This window comes from Mesocricetus auratus, unplaced genomic scaffold (genome assembly GCF_017639785.1).
Source record: "Mesocricetus auratus isolate SY011 unplaced genomic scaffold, BCM_Maur_2.0 Super-Scaffold_100007, whole genome shotgun sequence".
Lineage (NCBI taxonomy): Eukaryota > Metazoa > Chordata > Mammalia > Rodentia > Cricetidae > Mesocricetus > Mesocricetus auratus.
Window position 1 is genome coordinate 41946561 of NW_024429191.1, and position 17677 is coordinate 41964237.

The 17677-nt window shown below is 43.7% G+C and overlaps 1 protein-coding gene across 3 annotated transcripts in view; it reads left to right on the top strand.

Moving 5' to 3' along the window:
- The first annotated feature begins 397 nt into the window (after positions 1 to 397).
- Cdrt1 (CMT1A duplicated region transcript 1) overlaps positions 398 to 17677 on the top strand; it is a 29202-nt gene continuing 11922 nt past the window's right edge. For all 3 annotated transcript variants that reach the window (XM_040748854.1, XM_040748855.1, XM_040748856.1), the window contains exons 1-9: positions 398 to 1122; positions 3575 to 3751; positions 5716 to 5916; positions 6010 to 6137; positions 7922 to 8044; positions 9079 to 9188; positions 11151 to 11351; positions 12694 to 12815; positions 17029 to 17180. In XM_040748854.1, coding sequence (XP_040604788.1) covers positions 609 to 1122; positions 3575 to 3751; positions 5716 to 5916; positions 6010 to 6137; positions 7922 to 8044; positions 9079 to 9188; positions 11151 to 11351; positions 12694 to 12815; positions 17029 to 17180 — 1728 coding nt within the window. In that variant the 5' untranslated portion in view covers positions 398 to 608. The remainder of the gene's footprint in view (positions 1123 to 3574; positions 3752 to 5715; positions 5917 to 6009; positions 6138 to 7921; positions 8045 to 9078; positions 9189 to 11150; positions 11352 to 12693; positions 12816 to 17028; positions 17181 to 17677) is intronic.

Below are 17677 nucleotides of genomic sequence, written 5' to 3' on the forward strand. Positions count from 1 at the left end.
GCTAAACATCAACTCCCGACATGTCCTTGGGATAAGTGAAACCTCTGGACCAGACAGTGCTTCCCTGAAGATTTCTGTCTAGCACTGAGAAGTAATTAAACAACATCTATGTTAAACATTTGTGCTTTTACTGTGGTCAAAACTTGCAGGATACTGGAGCAGCCCGTCTAAAGGCTACAAATATTACATCTAAGTTTATATTTATGAATATTTAAGAGTCCTTAATAACAACAACTGAAAGCTCCAGACATTTTTATTTTTAAAAGGAGCTGTGTATATTTTACATTAGGTTAAGGGCATACCTGCTCTAGAAATGAGATGACCAGCTCTTCCAGAATATACAGCAACTGTCTCTACTTCTCCAGTGACAGGCTTAGAAGATTTACGGTAAAGCCATGTTTCCAAGGAGGTCAGTACAAAAAGCCAGGCTTCTACAGGCAGTTTCTGGGTCAGACCAGTTTACCATCCATCGCAGTGGCTTCCGTTTTCTCCAGATGTTTATCACGAAGAGGCTCCCAAAAGGCTATTTTTTCTGCTTACCCTCTCCCTCTGGTGTTTGGTGGTGGTGCTAACGGGCAAGGTTAAAATGAACTGGTCATCTGAGAGTTATGGAAAACATGGAACCAAGACTTAAGCAGGCTCCCTTTTTTCGTTGTGAAAGTGGTCTTGATTGGGTTCCTGTGTGCCAGAAGTGTGAAACCTGTGTCTTAGCGTGGAAGATCTTTGCTACCAAAGAGTGGTTCCGGAGGGTCAGTGACATATCCCAGAGGAGGTTTCTAGTCAGCATCCTGGGGCAGTTAAATAGTCTATATTTGTTACACTACTTCCAGAATATCCTACAGACCACCCAGGGGAAGGATTTCATCTATAACAGGTCCAGGGTCAAACACAGCAGGAAGGAGGGGAAGGAGGAGAAGATGGTGAAGTCCTCCTTGAACCAGACGTTGGATGAAACAGTGGAGCATAAGATGAAAGAAATCCTGTACTGGTTCAGCAACAGCACCCATCGGACTAAGGCGAATTACACTCTCTTGCTGCTGCAGATGTGCGACACAAACTTACTGCTTACTGCTGCCGATGTGATCAGAGTCCTGTTTGTGAAAGAGTGGAACAGCATCGCAGGTGAGAGCAGAGGCCAGGATGCAGGCTTGGAAGGGGCACAGGTGCAGGCTGACAGTGACTGCCCACGGTGCAGGACACGGTCCTGGGAACCTTGTCCTGACACCCACTCGTTTACCAAGGAGACTGTGGAGTGCAACCTCCCTCTAGAAAACTATCAGCTGAAACACAGAAGGAAGGACAGATCTTTCAACCCTGGGGACTGAGCAGAGCTGTTTTGGGGCCGGGAATGGCTGGTCCCAGGCTCTGACCCCTGCAAGTTGGTGTCATTTCTTCTTGCACTAGGATTCTACTGGGTGTAGGAGGGATGCGATAGGGAAACCATGATTTGCTTCTTATCTGCGATGTGCAGAAAGCCAAGCCAAGTGACATAACTTGCAGCTTAAAAAAGTTTCTCCTTACCATGTTTCTTTTTTTTTTTTTCGAGGCAGGGTTTCTCTGTATTGTTTTAGAGGCTGTCCTGGAACTCGCTCTATAGACCAGGCTGGCCTGGAAATCACAGAGACCCTCCTGCCTCTGCCTCCCGAGTGCTGGGATTAAAGGCGTGCGCCACCAACACCCGGCTTACCATGTTTCTTGCTTAAGCATGATACCAAATCTTAGTAAGATGTTTTAGAGGTCGAACTGTGGCTAAAAGTCCAAAATTGCCCAGGGCACTAGTTCATAAGCAGTGGTTTGCATTTGAGTCTCCAACAGGGTTTGATAAAATACAGACTGTGGGCCTCTGCCAGAGCCTGGCCTAGCAGCTGTTCTGAGATGGTGTCCGGTGGGCCTGAGGGGCATGGTATCTGTATCTGGTTGATACAGGCATTGCTGGACCTTGCTGAGAACCTTCTTGGCCCTGAGTATTGACAGAAAAGCCTTGGAAGCCAAAGAAGCCAGAAGAAAGGAGGGAGTCTACCAATTAGGAAGGGTCCTAGAGTAGAGAGGTTTAGGGAGATTAGGGAATGGAGAAGAGGGGCGGGGAGCAGAGCAGGAGGTGTAGTCTCACAGAGGAATTTTGGAATTTGAGCTCTTGAAGGTGGGTAATTCCTGTCCCCAAAGGATATTTGGTGTTGTGATCCTATCTGTAGACTAATGGAACAACCTTGCCCCGCTTTAGAGACAAGGCCTGCTTTTCTTGGCTGGCCTAGAAACTCAAGAGTATTTCTCTCAGTCTCCCAAGAGCTGGGGTTAATTTACAGGAATGCACCACCATTCATGACTTACAAAGACATTTTACTAGGATACAATTAGATCCTTACATATGTCAACTGGCTGCTGCTCTCTCTCTCTCTGTCTCTGTCTCTCTGTCTCTCTCTGTCTCTCTGTCTCTGTCTCTGTCTCTCTGTCTCTCTCTGTCTCTCCTGCCCCCCAGTACATTGTTCTCTACTGTGCAATGTCCATGTATGTCGGTAGTTCTCTTTCTACGGCTCCATCCCATGCTGTAAGACTTGGCTATTGGAGTTGTTTAAGCCTAGTTATAAATGAAGGCAAAATTTTTTTTTGCCTAGGAGAGCATCTCTCTTAAAAGTTAGAAGTTCTGGGTCTGGAGAGATGTTTTGGCAGTTAAGGGAAGGCCCTGTTTTGCAGAGGTCGCACACTGGACAGTTCAAACCTCCTGGTTCAGGGGACGCCACAGCCTCCTCTGAACTCCAAGGCATCTGCACTTTAGTGTGCAGTATCAACAACAAGACTCATAGTTAAAATAATAAAAATAAGTACTTCTCAAAAGTTAAGCTTTCTATTACACAAAGAAACCCTGCTTTGAACAACTAAAACCAAAACCAAACAAAAGTTAAGATTCCTAATCTACTAGAAGGCAGTTATGCGTTGAAGGAAACCAGGGAGAGCTTCAGAGAACCATCTTTCCTGCAGCTCCTCCTATGGCTCCACCACTCTCTCTTCAAGAACAGAATGCTAACAAAATCTGCAGCCTCGTTTGCCGGCAGAGCCCTGGTGGAGGTTTCCCCAGATTTTTACATGGGAACTCAGGTCTTGAGTAAAACCACTAGGCCTCTGGTTTATTCTGTATGTATGCTTCTCTCTGTGTGTATGTGTGCGTGTGTGTGGGGGCGTCTATTCCATGACCTGAATATCCATAGCTGCTCACGTTTTTTTAAAAATATGAAATAATCTAATACTTGTACTGATCCTATGTAAGCCTCCCAGAATGGTTAAATTGTCTCTAGTTCATTTATAAAACTGACTACGGACCAAATGCTGTGGGTAGTTGCTATGTTGTACTGTTCAGAGACTAATGACAAAAGCTCTGTGCCTGTCTGCAACAGATATGGCTTTCTTACTTTTATCTTATTTTTTAATTTTCAGTTAGCAGTTGACTGAATCTGAGAGGCTCAGGAAACTGACTATATTTAAACCAAATGAGGAAAAACCAGGCCTTTTCTCTCTACTTCATTTCCCTCTATGCACCTACTTTAGAGCAAACTTGTTTTGGGTTCTGTTCATTCGTCAGGCCTCCGTCAAGACTCCAGTGATGTATTGTTTTACCCTGAGAAAAACTACAACCCTGTATCTGACACATCATATATCTACTGGACAGCTAAACTCAAACCCATGTCATTCCCGATGTCCAGAGTTTTTCGAAATAAAGTCGGGACTGAAAATGTGGAGAGAGAAGCAACTATTACAGGTGAGTCAGGTCTACCAAGAAATCCAGTATAGCATCAGGTGAGTTAGATGGCTCAGCCTACAGGTTTGCTTTTGTTGTTGTTGTTTTTAACTTTTGGTGTGTCTTTTGTAACTTGATGGCATCCTGTGTCAGAGAATATCTGCACTTACATAGTTTGACTTAAGATTTCTTTTTTTCTTTTCTAATGGTTATGGGGTAGTAAAAATTTTTGTTGTGGCTTTTTGGGTCAGTTTTATTATGTATTCTGGCTGGCCTTGAACCCATGATCCTCTCTATCACAATTATAGGCATATGGTGGTGTGACATTTTTTTTCTTATGATGACTTTTCTAGAATGTGACCTCATGTGACATCAAAGAGCTTCTGTATATGAGGTTGGGAAATCTCAGTGGAGTTGGAGGTACTGGCAAGGCCATAGAAGCTAGGGACATCAGTTGTTAAGACTAACCTTCACTTAGCATTATGTGTTGGGCTCTTGGATTTTTTTTCTTATTTAGTTCTCACAGCTGGTAAGGGTAGAAGGATAAGATGGGGTCAGTATTACCACTAATGCCCATGCTTTCACTTCCATGGGCGAAGATACTCTTGAGTACAGAGACCAGAAAGGAGCTTTCTAGAACGTACCTTGATCTTTCCCTCTATCCTAGGCCACAGTGTGCTCTCTGTCTCCTGAGCTCTGATATGGTACATAGTGGCCCTCTAGAGTTTAGCTCACCAGCAGCTGTGTTTGAAGCATTGACTTCAGTTTTGTGAGGGAAAATAATATAGTGGGGAATGGGGCTGCAGACCTGAAGACCTTCCAAGTTGGTCTTTGAAGTGAGGCACACAAACTCATGGGTCATTAGTTCTAGTTGGCCTGGAACTTGCTATGTAGATGACTCTGGGCTTGAACTGAGCTTTCAGGTGGTGGAGTTACAGGTGTTAGCACCACACCCAGCTAGGGAAATGTATTGTGAAATGTATTGCCAGCTGGTTCTGCCATTGTATGAACATCATGGAGTGTACTTTCATATATCTGCAAGGTATAGCCTAGTATATACCACGGCTAGGTCATACATGCTGTCCATCATTGTCTGAAACATTGTGTGATTCATGGCAGTCCATGAAATAAGCATGATAAATACAAAACACCTTTTAAATGAAAATTTCAAAATTTAAAGGTACACAGAACAGTATAATAGCTAGTCATATGGCCAATATCTAGTCATACTGACTAAAGATGATCAATGTTTTAGCAATCTTAGAAATCTTAGTGTTTTTGCGATGCTGGTAACTGAACCTCAGATCTCATCCTTGCTAGTAAGTGCTTTACCACTCAGCTACACCTCTAATCTGGCAATTTTAATTCATCATCTTGCCCTCTTTTTAAATTATTTCAATTTTTCTTCACTAGAGCAGTGTGTGTGTGTGTGTGTGTGTGTGTGTGTGTGTGTGTGTGTGTGGTGTGTAGATATTGGGTGGGTGTACATGAGAGTCAGAGGTTGACATCAGGTGTTCTTAATTGTTCTGCCTTTTGTTTTTTGAGGCAGGATCTCTCACTGAACTGGGAACTCACTAATAGCTAGACTGTGAGCCCCAGGGATCTTTCTGTCCTCCCTCTGGGACTACAGGTGTGGGCCACTGCACCTGGCTTTTAAGTTGGTGCTTGGGATCAAGACCTACATTTGTGCAGCAAGCACTTTCTGGACTGATCCCTCCCCAAGCCCTCATTGGAATATTTCATAGGAAATTCCAGATAAGGTGCCATTTCATTCTTCACTACTAGAAACATCTGGAGTTGAGAAGCACTTGGATGTTTAAGTCGGGGGGTTCTATTTCAATGGACAAAGAGATTGATGAGAAGATCTGGTGGCCCAGGGGTAGACACAAATTTATTTGGGGGCAAGCTTTGCAGTGAATTTGTTTGGGGACTAGAGTTACTACAGACTCAACTCAAGCATCTACCTTTCTCATGCTTTGCTCTAGAGGAAAAAGGGAAGAGTTCACTCCAGTGTATTTCTGAGTTGAATAGACAGCTTTCTGGAAAACCGAGCATATTCAAGCTGGAAGACGATCCGTGCAGCCTGCTGCTGAGCCTGGACGATGTCCAAGTCCTGTCTTCCGGGTCCAGCAAATATCGGGACTTTATCCGCTACCTGCCCCTCCACCTCTCCAAGTACATTCTAAGTATGCTGGGTGGCTGCTGGGGCTTGGCAGAGACTTCCCATCTGGGCCCAGCTCTGGGGGTTTCTGGGTCCATCTTCTTTCTTCTTCTCCCAGGAATGCTGGATAAGAACAGCCTGAGCAGGTGTGCCTTTGTGAGCCAGCACTGGGCTGCTCTGACCCAGCAGGTCAAGGTGGACCTGTCCATGCACTCCTTCATTCAGAACCAGATTTCTCTCCTGCAGGTACTTTGGGTCTGAAAGGGGTGTGTCTAGAGACCAGCTCTGTTTCCATAGTAAGATTGAACATTGGTGTCTCCCTGCCAGACCCCCAAATGGCTTCCTATCCACATATACAGCCACTCCCTGGTGCTCTGGCCTCCCTGTGGGTCAACACCTGTCTTCCCAAAGTCATTGTACTCAGCAGGGACATACAGAACCTTTCAGGTGGGCCTGAGACATGGATCAGTGGATGAAGGAACCTGCTACTAAGCCTGATGACCTGATTTCGATCTCCTGAACATGTGATGAAAAGAGAGAACAAATTTCTGCGAGTTGTCCTCTGGTCACACGTGTGCTGTGGTACATGTGCCCACCCAACCCCTATACACACATACACACAAATGTAGGAAATAATCCTTTTTAAACAGAAATCTTCGAGGAGCCCAGGGGCTGCCTAACCTTCAGGGGGTTGGGGCTCCAGCCCAAAGGTGGTATGCTAGTCTAGCATCGCAGAGCTCTGGGAGCTTTACCTTGTGACATGATTTAATGTCATTAACTAATGACTTTATATAGTGGAGAGAACATAGAACATACTATTTTGCATTTTCAAGAATATAATCTACTGTCATTATCTATTGGGAACTTATCATACAGTAGACCTCTTGAATTACCATCTCTAGAGCCACAAGATCCCAAACCAAATCAAACATAGTGAGGCAGAAAATTTTCCCTCTGCGCAGAGAGTTGTAGTGGCTTCTACAGCCAGAAAGCCACAGGTGAACTTCTGAATCTGCTTTGAGATATCCACATAGTTCCAAGGCACAAATGCACAGGGCTTAGGTTAATAGACATTTTCTCCAACAGTAAGTAGCTCTAGCATTTCTACTTGTTTCTTACCTGAAATCTAACCCGAACCATTAGTTCAGGTGGTGACAAAGGAAGAGAGGCAGGCACAGGTAGTAGGCCACTGTCAGGAGCCACGCCCTCTAAGGTTGGCTTCCTTCCATCTTTCTTGATATGTTCACACACAATCTCCCTTTAACTGACCAGGCCCGGGCCTTCACGGCTTGATCATCTTCAGATTTCACCAAGAACTAGCTTTCCTTCTTTCTCCTGGAGGGTAGAAATGAAGAGGAGTCATTCCGTGTGTGTGTGTGTGTGTGTGTGTGTGTGTGTGTGTGTGTGTGTGTGGTGCATGTTTTGAATATGTATTTAAGGCTGGGGATTTATCTCAGTAGTAGAGTGGTTGCTTCAAACCCTAACACCACAAAATATTTGTCTTGAGATGATAGGTAACATTGTATGTATTTATCATATATGATATAATGTTTTGAAGTATATGTACATCGTGGAATGGTTAAATGACACTAATGAATGCATCGCTTCACTTAGAGAGAGACCACTCAGCTTTGCACTTTTAAGAATACAATAATCTTCACTAGCTATTGTGAACTTACCATACAATAGACCTCTCGAACCTCCTCCTGTCTAACTCTAACTATGTGTCCTTTGACCAAAACCTCTGCCCCCTACTCTCCTGGAACCATAAGTGAGATCATGCATTTGTCTCTATGTGCCTGGCTTATTTCACTTAACATAATGTCCTCTACCTCCATGCACATTTTTCCAAATACTTTGTTGTATTCCGTTGTGGGTGCACACACGTGTACATACACACATGCATTTTTCTTTATTCTTCTTTAATGGATATTTACTTAGTTCTATATTTTAGTTATTGTGGATAGTATGATAATAAACATGAGTGAACAGATGTGCAAGTGTAGCCTTTATTTTTTTTAACCACACAGGGGTCCTACACAAGGGGAATAGATCCTAACTATGCCAGTAAAGTCTCTGTCCCAGTCCCTAAAATCGTAGATGAAGGGAAGCGTACACGGTCAAAAAGTCAGAAGTGGAAACTGAGAACAAAGGTGGGTTTCACTGATTATTGGGGTAAGTAGCTAAAAGTGTCGGTGTTCCTCTTGGCCATTGAAGGTTGACATCCACAGACAAGGACATAGGCTCGTGGGAGGTACTACTCTCTGAAGGAGACAAAAGTTCTGTGTGGCTACCCACACACAAGTCACTCCTTCTACATAAGCCATGATGTCATTGTCTGCTGGATGAGTGGAATTCATTGGGTTGTCCTCTTAGTGGTCTATGTCAAAAGTGTTAAGTCATCTAAGTGGGAGCAGTGTCAGCCACACCTTAGATTCCCCTTTGTCTTAGGAGATCACACATCTCAAGGCTACTTGAGAATGCTAAGGATGTTAAAAGTGGGCTAAGGCTTGTTTAGAATGCCAGATTCCTCACTTCACTAACAGGTTCATTCTGCTGCTTGATGGAGGGGAGAATCAGTTACCTATAGCTCTCCTCATCATATCTTAGGCAATAATATAGACCAAGGGGAAGAAATTTGAAGCACTATGCATTTAGATTGCAAGTCCTGCCGCTCTGTTGACGTTCCATTTATTCTGAAATCTATTCAGTTGGTATTAAAAGGATATTAATGAGGGGTGATTTGACTCGGTTGCCCATAGGGAACCGGTGGAGTATAATTTAGGTGGCTGATCAAAAGCAGTTGTAATGTGCTGTATGACCGTGCCCATGTGAGCATACCTGTGTGAGCATGTCCATGTGATCTAGCCTTTGTGAGCATGCCTGTGTGAGCATATTCATACGAGCTTGCTCATGTGAGTTCATTTTCAGTAAAGCTATGCTCCAGGCAGCTCTTGGAATTCAGCTAGGAAAGTGCATAGAGCTGAGCTGTGGAAAATTCAGAGGTGAAACATGAATTAGTGTTTTCTCTCATAGGTAACTAGTGTCTGTTTATCTCCCCATCAACCCTGAACAGCAGCTGCACCATTGAAGGGAAGAGTCTGTGGGAAACTGGGGGTGGGGGCAGTGCATCTAGGACTCCGGGTAAAGTCCATGCTGCCTTTGACACCAACTGTGTCTTCTTTAGAATGATTACAACTTGTGGAATGCATACCAGAACCAGGAAACTCAGATGGTGCAGATGGAGGAGAGGAATGTTTTCTGTGGCACATACAACATCCGCATTCTCTCTGACACGTAAGCACTGGCTCCAGAAGTTAGGTCTTTAGGCTTCACTGGACCTTCACTGACGTGGGAAGGCAGAGCTCCTCCCCTTAGGCTCCAGGTCTGAACTAGCATAAGACCCTGTTTGAACAACACAGGCTTAATCTGCATCCTTCTCTGCAACACGGAACACCTTCATTAGTTTTAGGTATTCTGACCAAAAAACTTTTTCACGGGTTACACACAGACATCTTTGTTCTTTGAAATTTCACTGTTGTCTTTCTCCAACTTGAGAACTAATACATGGAGAAAAGTCCTATAAATCCCAGCCAGTGTACGAAGAAATATGTCTCTTGCAACTGTGTCACTAAGAGACAGCCACCACTAATATTTGTCTTAGGTAGGGTTACTATTGGTGTGAAGAAACACCATGACCATAAGCAACTTGGGGAAGAAAGGGTTTATTTAGTTATGTATCCTGAATCACAGTCCTTTGAGGGAAGCCAAGGCAGGAACTCAAACTGGGCAGGAACCTGAAGGCAGGAGCTGATGCAGAGGCCTTGGAGGGGAGCTGCTTTCTTGCTTGCTCCTCATGGCTTGCTCAGCCTGCTTCCTTATAGAACCCAGGACCACCACAATGGGTTGGGCCTTTTCATATCAATCACTAGTTAAGAAAATAACCTACCGGTTTTCCGTTGAAGTTCCCTCCTCTCATGCGACTCCAGCTAGTTTCAACCTGACATAAAGTTAGTAAACACAATATTGACCTCTAACCTCCAGAATAGTGTCTTTGAACACATAGCACATGCTTGAAGGAAATGTGGATTATATTATACATTTCTGTAACACATTACAGCAAAGCACTCTGGTATCTATTCTAAATATGAAAATTTATAATAATTGCACCATGTGACATCATTTGGATATGCCACAAGAAGGCTTGCTTATGTATGTATGTATGTATGTATGGCTGGGAATGGACCATGGGACCTCACACATGCTAGGCCTGTATGTACCTGCCACTGAGTCATAATCCCAGCCTCAAGAAAATATATTAGAGGTTTATGTTTTGCCATATTTTTGGCCTGGGTCCTTTCTCTTTATTCACAAGGTTTTGCGGAGGCTGCCCATATTTTATTTTCAGTCCATGTGGGATAGTTTTACAAATTGTTTGGTGACAGCTGCTCTTCAAATGTGTGTGTGTGTGTGTGTGTGTGTGTGTGTGTGTGTGTGTGTGTGTGTTACACTACAGATAAGACAGAAGGAGTCAGGAGATAAATAGCAAGACTTTCTCCTGTTCAAAATGATTTTGCCTTCCTGTTTGCTGCAACATTGCCTCCTTACTCTGCAGCCATGGTGCACTTAATAACAGTGTTCTCCTTCACAATGAAGGATGGCTCTACTTGGACAAATTATTTGGTCATCTTGTTAATAATACCCAGTTTTATAATAGTTTTCTGATTGGGACATCGATTCATGTCACCTGGCAGTGGTGGACTGACTATAAAACTCACTGTGAGCGAGGGCCGTATCGCATTCTCGTTTACTGTCTGCGCAGAATTCCAATCCTAAGAACTGCTCCTTGGATACTGGCTAGTGGGCAAAGACAGAAAGAGGAAATTCAGTGCACATGGGACTTCCCAACTATATTCCTCTGAGGTTTTCTATGAGAAACAGACTTCTAAGTTTGGGAACTGTCAGTCAGTTTAGTCTTATCTTTGGGGGATTTAGCATACGTAAGCAGAACACACACACACACACACACACACACACACACACACACACACACACACACACTTTAACCAGTGTCTGCTGTAGACTTCTGCAGTGTGAGGCAGGGATCATCAGGTCCCATTATCACTTGGCCTTGTCTCTGGAAGGCTCTACATTTCCTGTTATTCCACCAGTGTAGGCAAAAGTCAGGCGCTGTGGAAGCCAGGAAGGCCACTAACTCCTCTTTCCTACAATCCATCCCCTCCACATCCTGAAACCCAGGAAGGACCAAAACAGGATCATCCACTATAATGGGGGAGATCTGATGGCTGTATCATCCAATCGGAAGATCCAACTTCTGAACATCATGCAGGCTAGGGAGATACCCACCGAGTTCCGAGGACATGCCGGCAGCATCAGGGCTCTCTTCCTGTCTGAGGAGGAGAACATTCTCTTCAGCGGGAGTTATGACCTGAGCATCAGGTAAGAGAGATGTACAAGGTCATGATCATTGTCCTGCCTAGGGCCAACACTAGGCTTTTGTGAGAAGCATGCCTGACATACCTTTTCCATTTTGTATTTATTTATAGGTATCTTGAATTATATTAGTTCTAGAATATTTATAAAAGTAGTTTTTTTTTTGCAGGATAAAAGCCAAGATACAATTTGCTGTTTAAACTTTGAAATAGATTTGTAAGTTATTAGATATTGGCATTGAAAATCAGAAAATTTCTTTCTTTTTTTCTTGTCTTTTTAAAACATTCTTTTTTTTTTTTCACGACAGGGTTTCTCTTTGGTTTTGGAGGCTGTCCTAGAATTAGCTCTTGTAGACCAGGCTGGTTTCGAACTCACAGAGATCTGCCTGTCTCTGCCTCCTGAGTGCTGGGATTAAAGGCGTGTGCCACCACCACCCAATCTTAAAATATTCTTAAAGATGTAATTTATATTAAAAAAATAAATTCCTTCAAAGGAAATTAGTCTTTTTATGGGTGTGAAATATAATGTGGAAGCAAACTCATGTTTAAACTGTACATATTCATATATTTTAGTTTTAGAGATTTATTTTAAAAATTTAAAAATTATGTATACATGTGTGTGTCTGTGGATGGGTATATGGATATGAGCACAGTTGGCCTTGGAGGCTAGAAAAGGGTGTGAGTTGCTCCAGAGCTAGAGTTATAGACCATTGGGAGCTGTCTGGGATGGGTTCAGGAAACGGAACTTGGGTTAATGGCTGAGCCATCCCTTCATCCACTTCTACCTGAAAGAATGTACTGCACACTCATGTGCCCATTGCTCAGACTAGGAAAGAGCCCTTCCCTGACCTCTGAGTGATTTTCAACTTTCTTAAGATTGGATAATGTTGCCCAAAGTTTTATATCTATTATTCTCTTGTATTTCTTTATAGATTTTTCTTCTTGTTTATATAATTCCAAAAATATTAACTATTTATTTAGAGGCATGTTTCAAGTTGAAATAAATGGAATTGTACTTTGAAAACAACTTGGTTCTTGCCCTGGACTCAATTTAAGATTCACCATATGATGTGCACAGCAGTCATAGCTTATTTGTGTGTGGGCACAGTGTTTTAGTGGGTGAATATTTGTGCAGATGAATATTTGTGTCATTTCTGGTGTTTAGCTCTAGAGTGAGGATACAGATGATCTGGTGCTGATTTGGCTTTCCAGTGAGGATGATCTTACTAATGCTAACACTAACTAGGCTCTGTTGCCTGCTGACTACACCTACCTATCTAAAGGAACCCTATAAAGTAGGATCCTTTGGACCTTCAGAAAAATATCTACTCCCTTTCCCGTTCCTGCAGATACTGGGATGTGACAACTGGGACTTGCATACGAATCTTCTATGGCCACCAGGGGACAATCACTTGCCTGGATTTACATAAGAACAGGCTTGTATCTGGAGCAAAAGATGGACAGGTGAAAGGTGAGAAATCTGCCTTAATTTTCTTGTTTTCCTCCCTCCCCTCCCCTCCTCTCTCCCCCTTCCCTTCCCTCTTTCTTTCCCTCCTCTCCACCTTAGACAGGGTCTCCTGTATAGCCTGGGCTGCTTTGAATTCATGATCCTCCTATCTCAGTCTCCTGGGTTCTGGAATTTCAGGCACATTAGACCTCACTCAGCTTGTGCTTTTCTTATTTCTATACCTAGTCCTTATTCTCTTACTTGTGCATCTATTTATACATCTGTCAATCTATCCATCCAATAATATTTCAGAATCCCCTGCCTAGGGAATGGCACCACCCACAGTGGGTGAATCATGCCGCCTTAATTAATGTAATTAAGATAATCTCCAAAAGACATGTTCTGAGACCCATCACCCAGGTGATTCTAGATTTTGTCAAGCTGATAATTAAGATCACAATCACAACCCCTGAGACAGAAATGTAGCCATGAACAGAGCTACAAAGATTACAAAGATAAGAAGTAGGGATTTGAATTGAATACTGTATGGCCCTCAGTCATATGCTTCTAGCTGCATGCAGTGGGTGAAGGGAACACAGAAAAAAGTAAATTAGGAAAAGCTCCACCAGCAGGATGCCACTTGAGGGTGATCTTAAGGATGAGTAGTTTCATAAACAGACAGTGGAAAATAACCCAAGCAGAGTGAACAAGGATAGACAGATGTGTAGGAGAATGAAGACTGTAGTGAGTACTTCATTTTGTTCATTGTGGCTGGACTGCTGTGTGTGGTATTGGATATTCTTCTAAGCTTATTTGGGGACCAGTTATAGAGAGCTTTCTGTATCATGATGCAAAACTGAACCTTAATGCCACAGGTGTGTTTTCACCTGTGGACCTGACACAATCCAATTCGAACTTTTATTCAAATGAGAGTTTAGAATAACTTGGAAGAAGGTGACTGTGGAGATGGGGAACAAACTAGCACACCTTGCACCCTAGAAAACTGCCACAGTGTCTTAAAAATACTTGAGAACAAACAAGCATGAGAAAACTCAGATGGATGTAGCTTCATATTTAATGGTCCAGGTGAGAGATTTCCAGAGGGGAAATTGCCAGGACTCTCTCATCAACTGCATATAAAAAGAAGGCTATAAAAGCAAGAAATAGGCTGATTGGAGTATAAAAATATAATTCATGGAATTAGTAAAGACTATAGAGGGAGAACAAAGTATGGAGAAAATAGAGAAGAGGTCATGGGTACAGTTTTGAACATGCCAAGTATGGCAGGCAGAGCAATGCCCAAGCCAAAATGTTTCACCCTAACCCTTGGAATTAGTGACTATCTTATCTTGTGCTAGGTTGTGTTTTCCTAAAGGCTCATGTGCTGGAGGATAGAAGTGACACAGGGCTTGGTAGGGAAATTTTTGAACCAACTTGGGACACTGTTCACAGAAAGGATTACGGAGATCCAGTTGCTCTCCGGTATCCAGTTTAGCAATGTTCTACACAGACACACAGACACACAGACACAAACACAGACACAGACACAGACACAGACACAGACACAGACACAGACACAGACACACACACGTGCATTTCTACAATGCAGTGATAGAATCAAGAGATCCCTCTACAGAGCTGAGTACCATGCCCTGGGACTTTCAAGTCTTTGAGCTGAATAAGCCTTCTCTTATATATAGGGCAGGTATTTTGTTAAGGCAATGGCATGTAGACTAAAGCATCTTGGGAAGCAAAAAAGGATTTTTTCAGATATGATTAAGTTAATGACCTTAGAATGTGGGGATTATTCTGGATTATCGATGGCAGGCTAATGTATTCATGTGGCCCAATAAAAAGAAGTGTTTTTAACTGTGATCCGATCGTGCTATGACTGTGAAAGAGCGTTGGAGAGACGGGATGTTGCTAACTTTGAAGATGGAAGAATGAACCATGAATCAAGGGGTAGGGTGGTTTACAGAAGGCCACAGAGAAGGACAATGAAATGGATTTCTTCTGGTCCCCTGCCGAGGAACATATTCATGTTGACTCCTTGACTTTAGCCATATGGTATCATATCTCACGCCTGTAAGAGACAATACAGCCAGAAACCTGTGTCAGTATGTAGCAGTCTTAGGGAGCAAATGCAATGAAGGTGAGATTCATGAGGACACTCAAGTGAGAATTTCCTGGAAGCACATGCCCTGGGCGAGGGGTCTAGATAGGTGGAATTTGACAGTTTCCAATTTCAGTTGTTCCCATGTATCCATAGGAGACGATACCAGGAACTTCTCCCATGGATACCAACCACATCTGGGGAGGCATGTGCTCCTTATGTGAAAGAGCATGCCACTTGTATTGAACTTCTATACATCCTCCTGTATGCTTTAAACTACTAGATAGCATATAACGCATAGCAAAATGCAAATGCCATATGAATAGTTGTTCATTATTGTTTAGGTAACAATGACAAGAAGTCTATGGGTACATATATGTACACATTGTCTAGTACAGATGCCATTTGAACTATCAGATATTTGGATTTGTGTTTGGTTAGATCTCAGGATGTGGCACCTGTGAATGTGGGGGGATGAACTCACAATGAAAGATGCAAGACCTAAATGTGGGTCAACTCTCTCCAGGAGAGTAGGAGGCAGGAGAGAAAGCAGAGATCTGGGGAGTCACGCCTGTCAGGGATAGGCAGACAGAAAGGACAGAGGTAACAACAGCACTCACACCCATCGAAGGAATCACACTCCCGACTGTCATGTCCTTAGCTATCTGAATGAATGCCATTGCCATCATGGTTTTGTGAAGCACAAAAACCATGGTGAAAACTGTCTAGATGAGGATTTGAGATAGAAAGGCAGTCACAGCCTCCAAGGCATCTGAGGGCATTCAGTGGGGGGTATTCTGACAAAGTGCAGGGTCAGGGGCTCAGGTCCCAGCATTCTGACCCATGTGGTGGGGCTGGTGTGGAAGACTGCATCCTGAATCAACAGAACACCACTGGTGGGGTTGGGACTGGGGACAGGGGAATTAGGCCCTTACCTCATCAAGATACGTATTTGAGCCCAGCATTTTAAAAGGCCAAATTAAGGCTCCAAATCCACAATTAGCAAAATATCATTTGCATCACTCTGACCTGGGCTGTGGCCCCCATCTCTGCCACCTGCCTGGGCTACCAAATAGAATGGACTAGGACACCATTGCAGCATCGAAAAGTAAGCTCCTGGTTTTAAAGTTCTTTAAAGCAAAACACTTCACCAACAATTTTTTTTTACCGACAAATCTTTTAACTTAATCCATGATGATGGTATAAGTGGGACGAGATGTACACGTGGGAAAAACAGGCAAAGCTTACATATAGTGTGAGGGCTCACCTCACACAAATCGCTGATGGAACCAGAGGCCCCGGATGCTTTGGTTTTAGTTCTCAGCTCTCCTGCTCAGTCCTTTTCTAACCTGAGGAAGTCCCTGAACTCTAGGCCTCAGTTTCCTCCTCTGCACAGTGTGGGATAGAGCCAGTGTTTGCTCCGTGCGTGAGAGCACGAGGCAGACACTTCAGTTCCTTGCTCACTGTTACTGCTTTGCAAGTCTCAGATATGGCCATTTTCCTCTTAGGTTATTTGTTCTGTTGCTTCGGGTCAAAAGTTCCTCTGGGGGCTGGTGAAGTAGGGCTGTCAGCATTCATCCTGGAGGTTGTGGTCCCCACTGAAGCATCTTGTAGCTCTATTTGCTCACGTATCTACCCCTCCCTTTCCCACCTAACCCTGGGAACTCCATAGTGCAGTTGCTCTAACGCAGTCTGCGGAGTGAAAATGATGCCACAAAATCCAAGGTCAGAGTCAGAAATACCTAGAGAGGATGACAACTCTCCTCCTGTTGATGGAAGGTGTGGGCCAGGAAGAGAGTACTTGGGAAGGGTCATGACACTAGATATGCCTTGATTTTCATGAACTGTATTCAACAGCAAGCATAATTCAGGCTTATTGCACATCGGTTGTCCAGCACGACAGCTCCAAGCAGAGTTCCAGGGCGAAGGCCCTCTGCATTGCCGGTTTTCCCAAGGGTCTGTTGTCAGGGGACTCTGTGTCATTGCTGGTGAGGGTGAAGGGATACTAGCCAGGTGACGGTTTCTGGGGAAGATTCAGTAAGCTCAGCTCTGTGAGAAGAAGCAGAGCTTCGCTGTAACCTTCTCTGCATCTCCTTCCCTCTCCTGTCTCCCTCTCCCCTTCAGAATGGGACATAGAGACAGGGAAGTGCCTGAAGACATTTAAACACAAAGACGCTGCTGTCTTGGCTGTCAAGATCAGTGAGACTTACATCGTGAGCAGCTGTGAGAAAGGCATGGTCAAGGTGTGGCATGTTGCCGCAGCTCAGCTGCTAAAGGTGAGTAGTCAGTGAGTAGGAACGTTGGTGAATGATTAAAAGGACACAGCGGTCTGTCACTCCATCAGCTCCCTACACCACCCTCAAGCAAGCGAGTGACAGCCAGCAGTCAGGAAAACCCAGAATCACTCAAGGAAGGGTCTCCAAAGACATTCAGGATAGGTCAGTATCATAGGTCCCGACCACACTTCCTGTCCCACATTACCAAACAGTGGGTGAGTAGTCTATGAGTCCCAGGGCCTCGTAACAAGGGCAGAGGTAAAGTACCTTTGCTCTACTGAAATACCTTCCCTGGCCTGAGTGGTGGTCAGGGGATGAACACATGTTTTGTTTTGTGTTTTTTCTTTTCAGTAAATCATTTTCTCTTTTTCTAAGGAAGCCCTGTCACCAATTATTTTAGTGAGGCAAAAAAGAAAAAAAAAGTGAGTGTTGGAAACATAATTTTTGTCCTCACTAATGATAAGAGAACACGTGGCATCTTGAAAGTCATTAGAAGC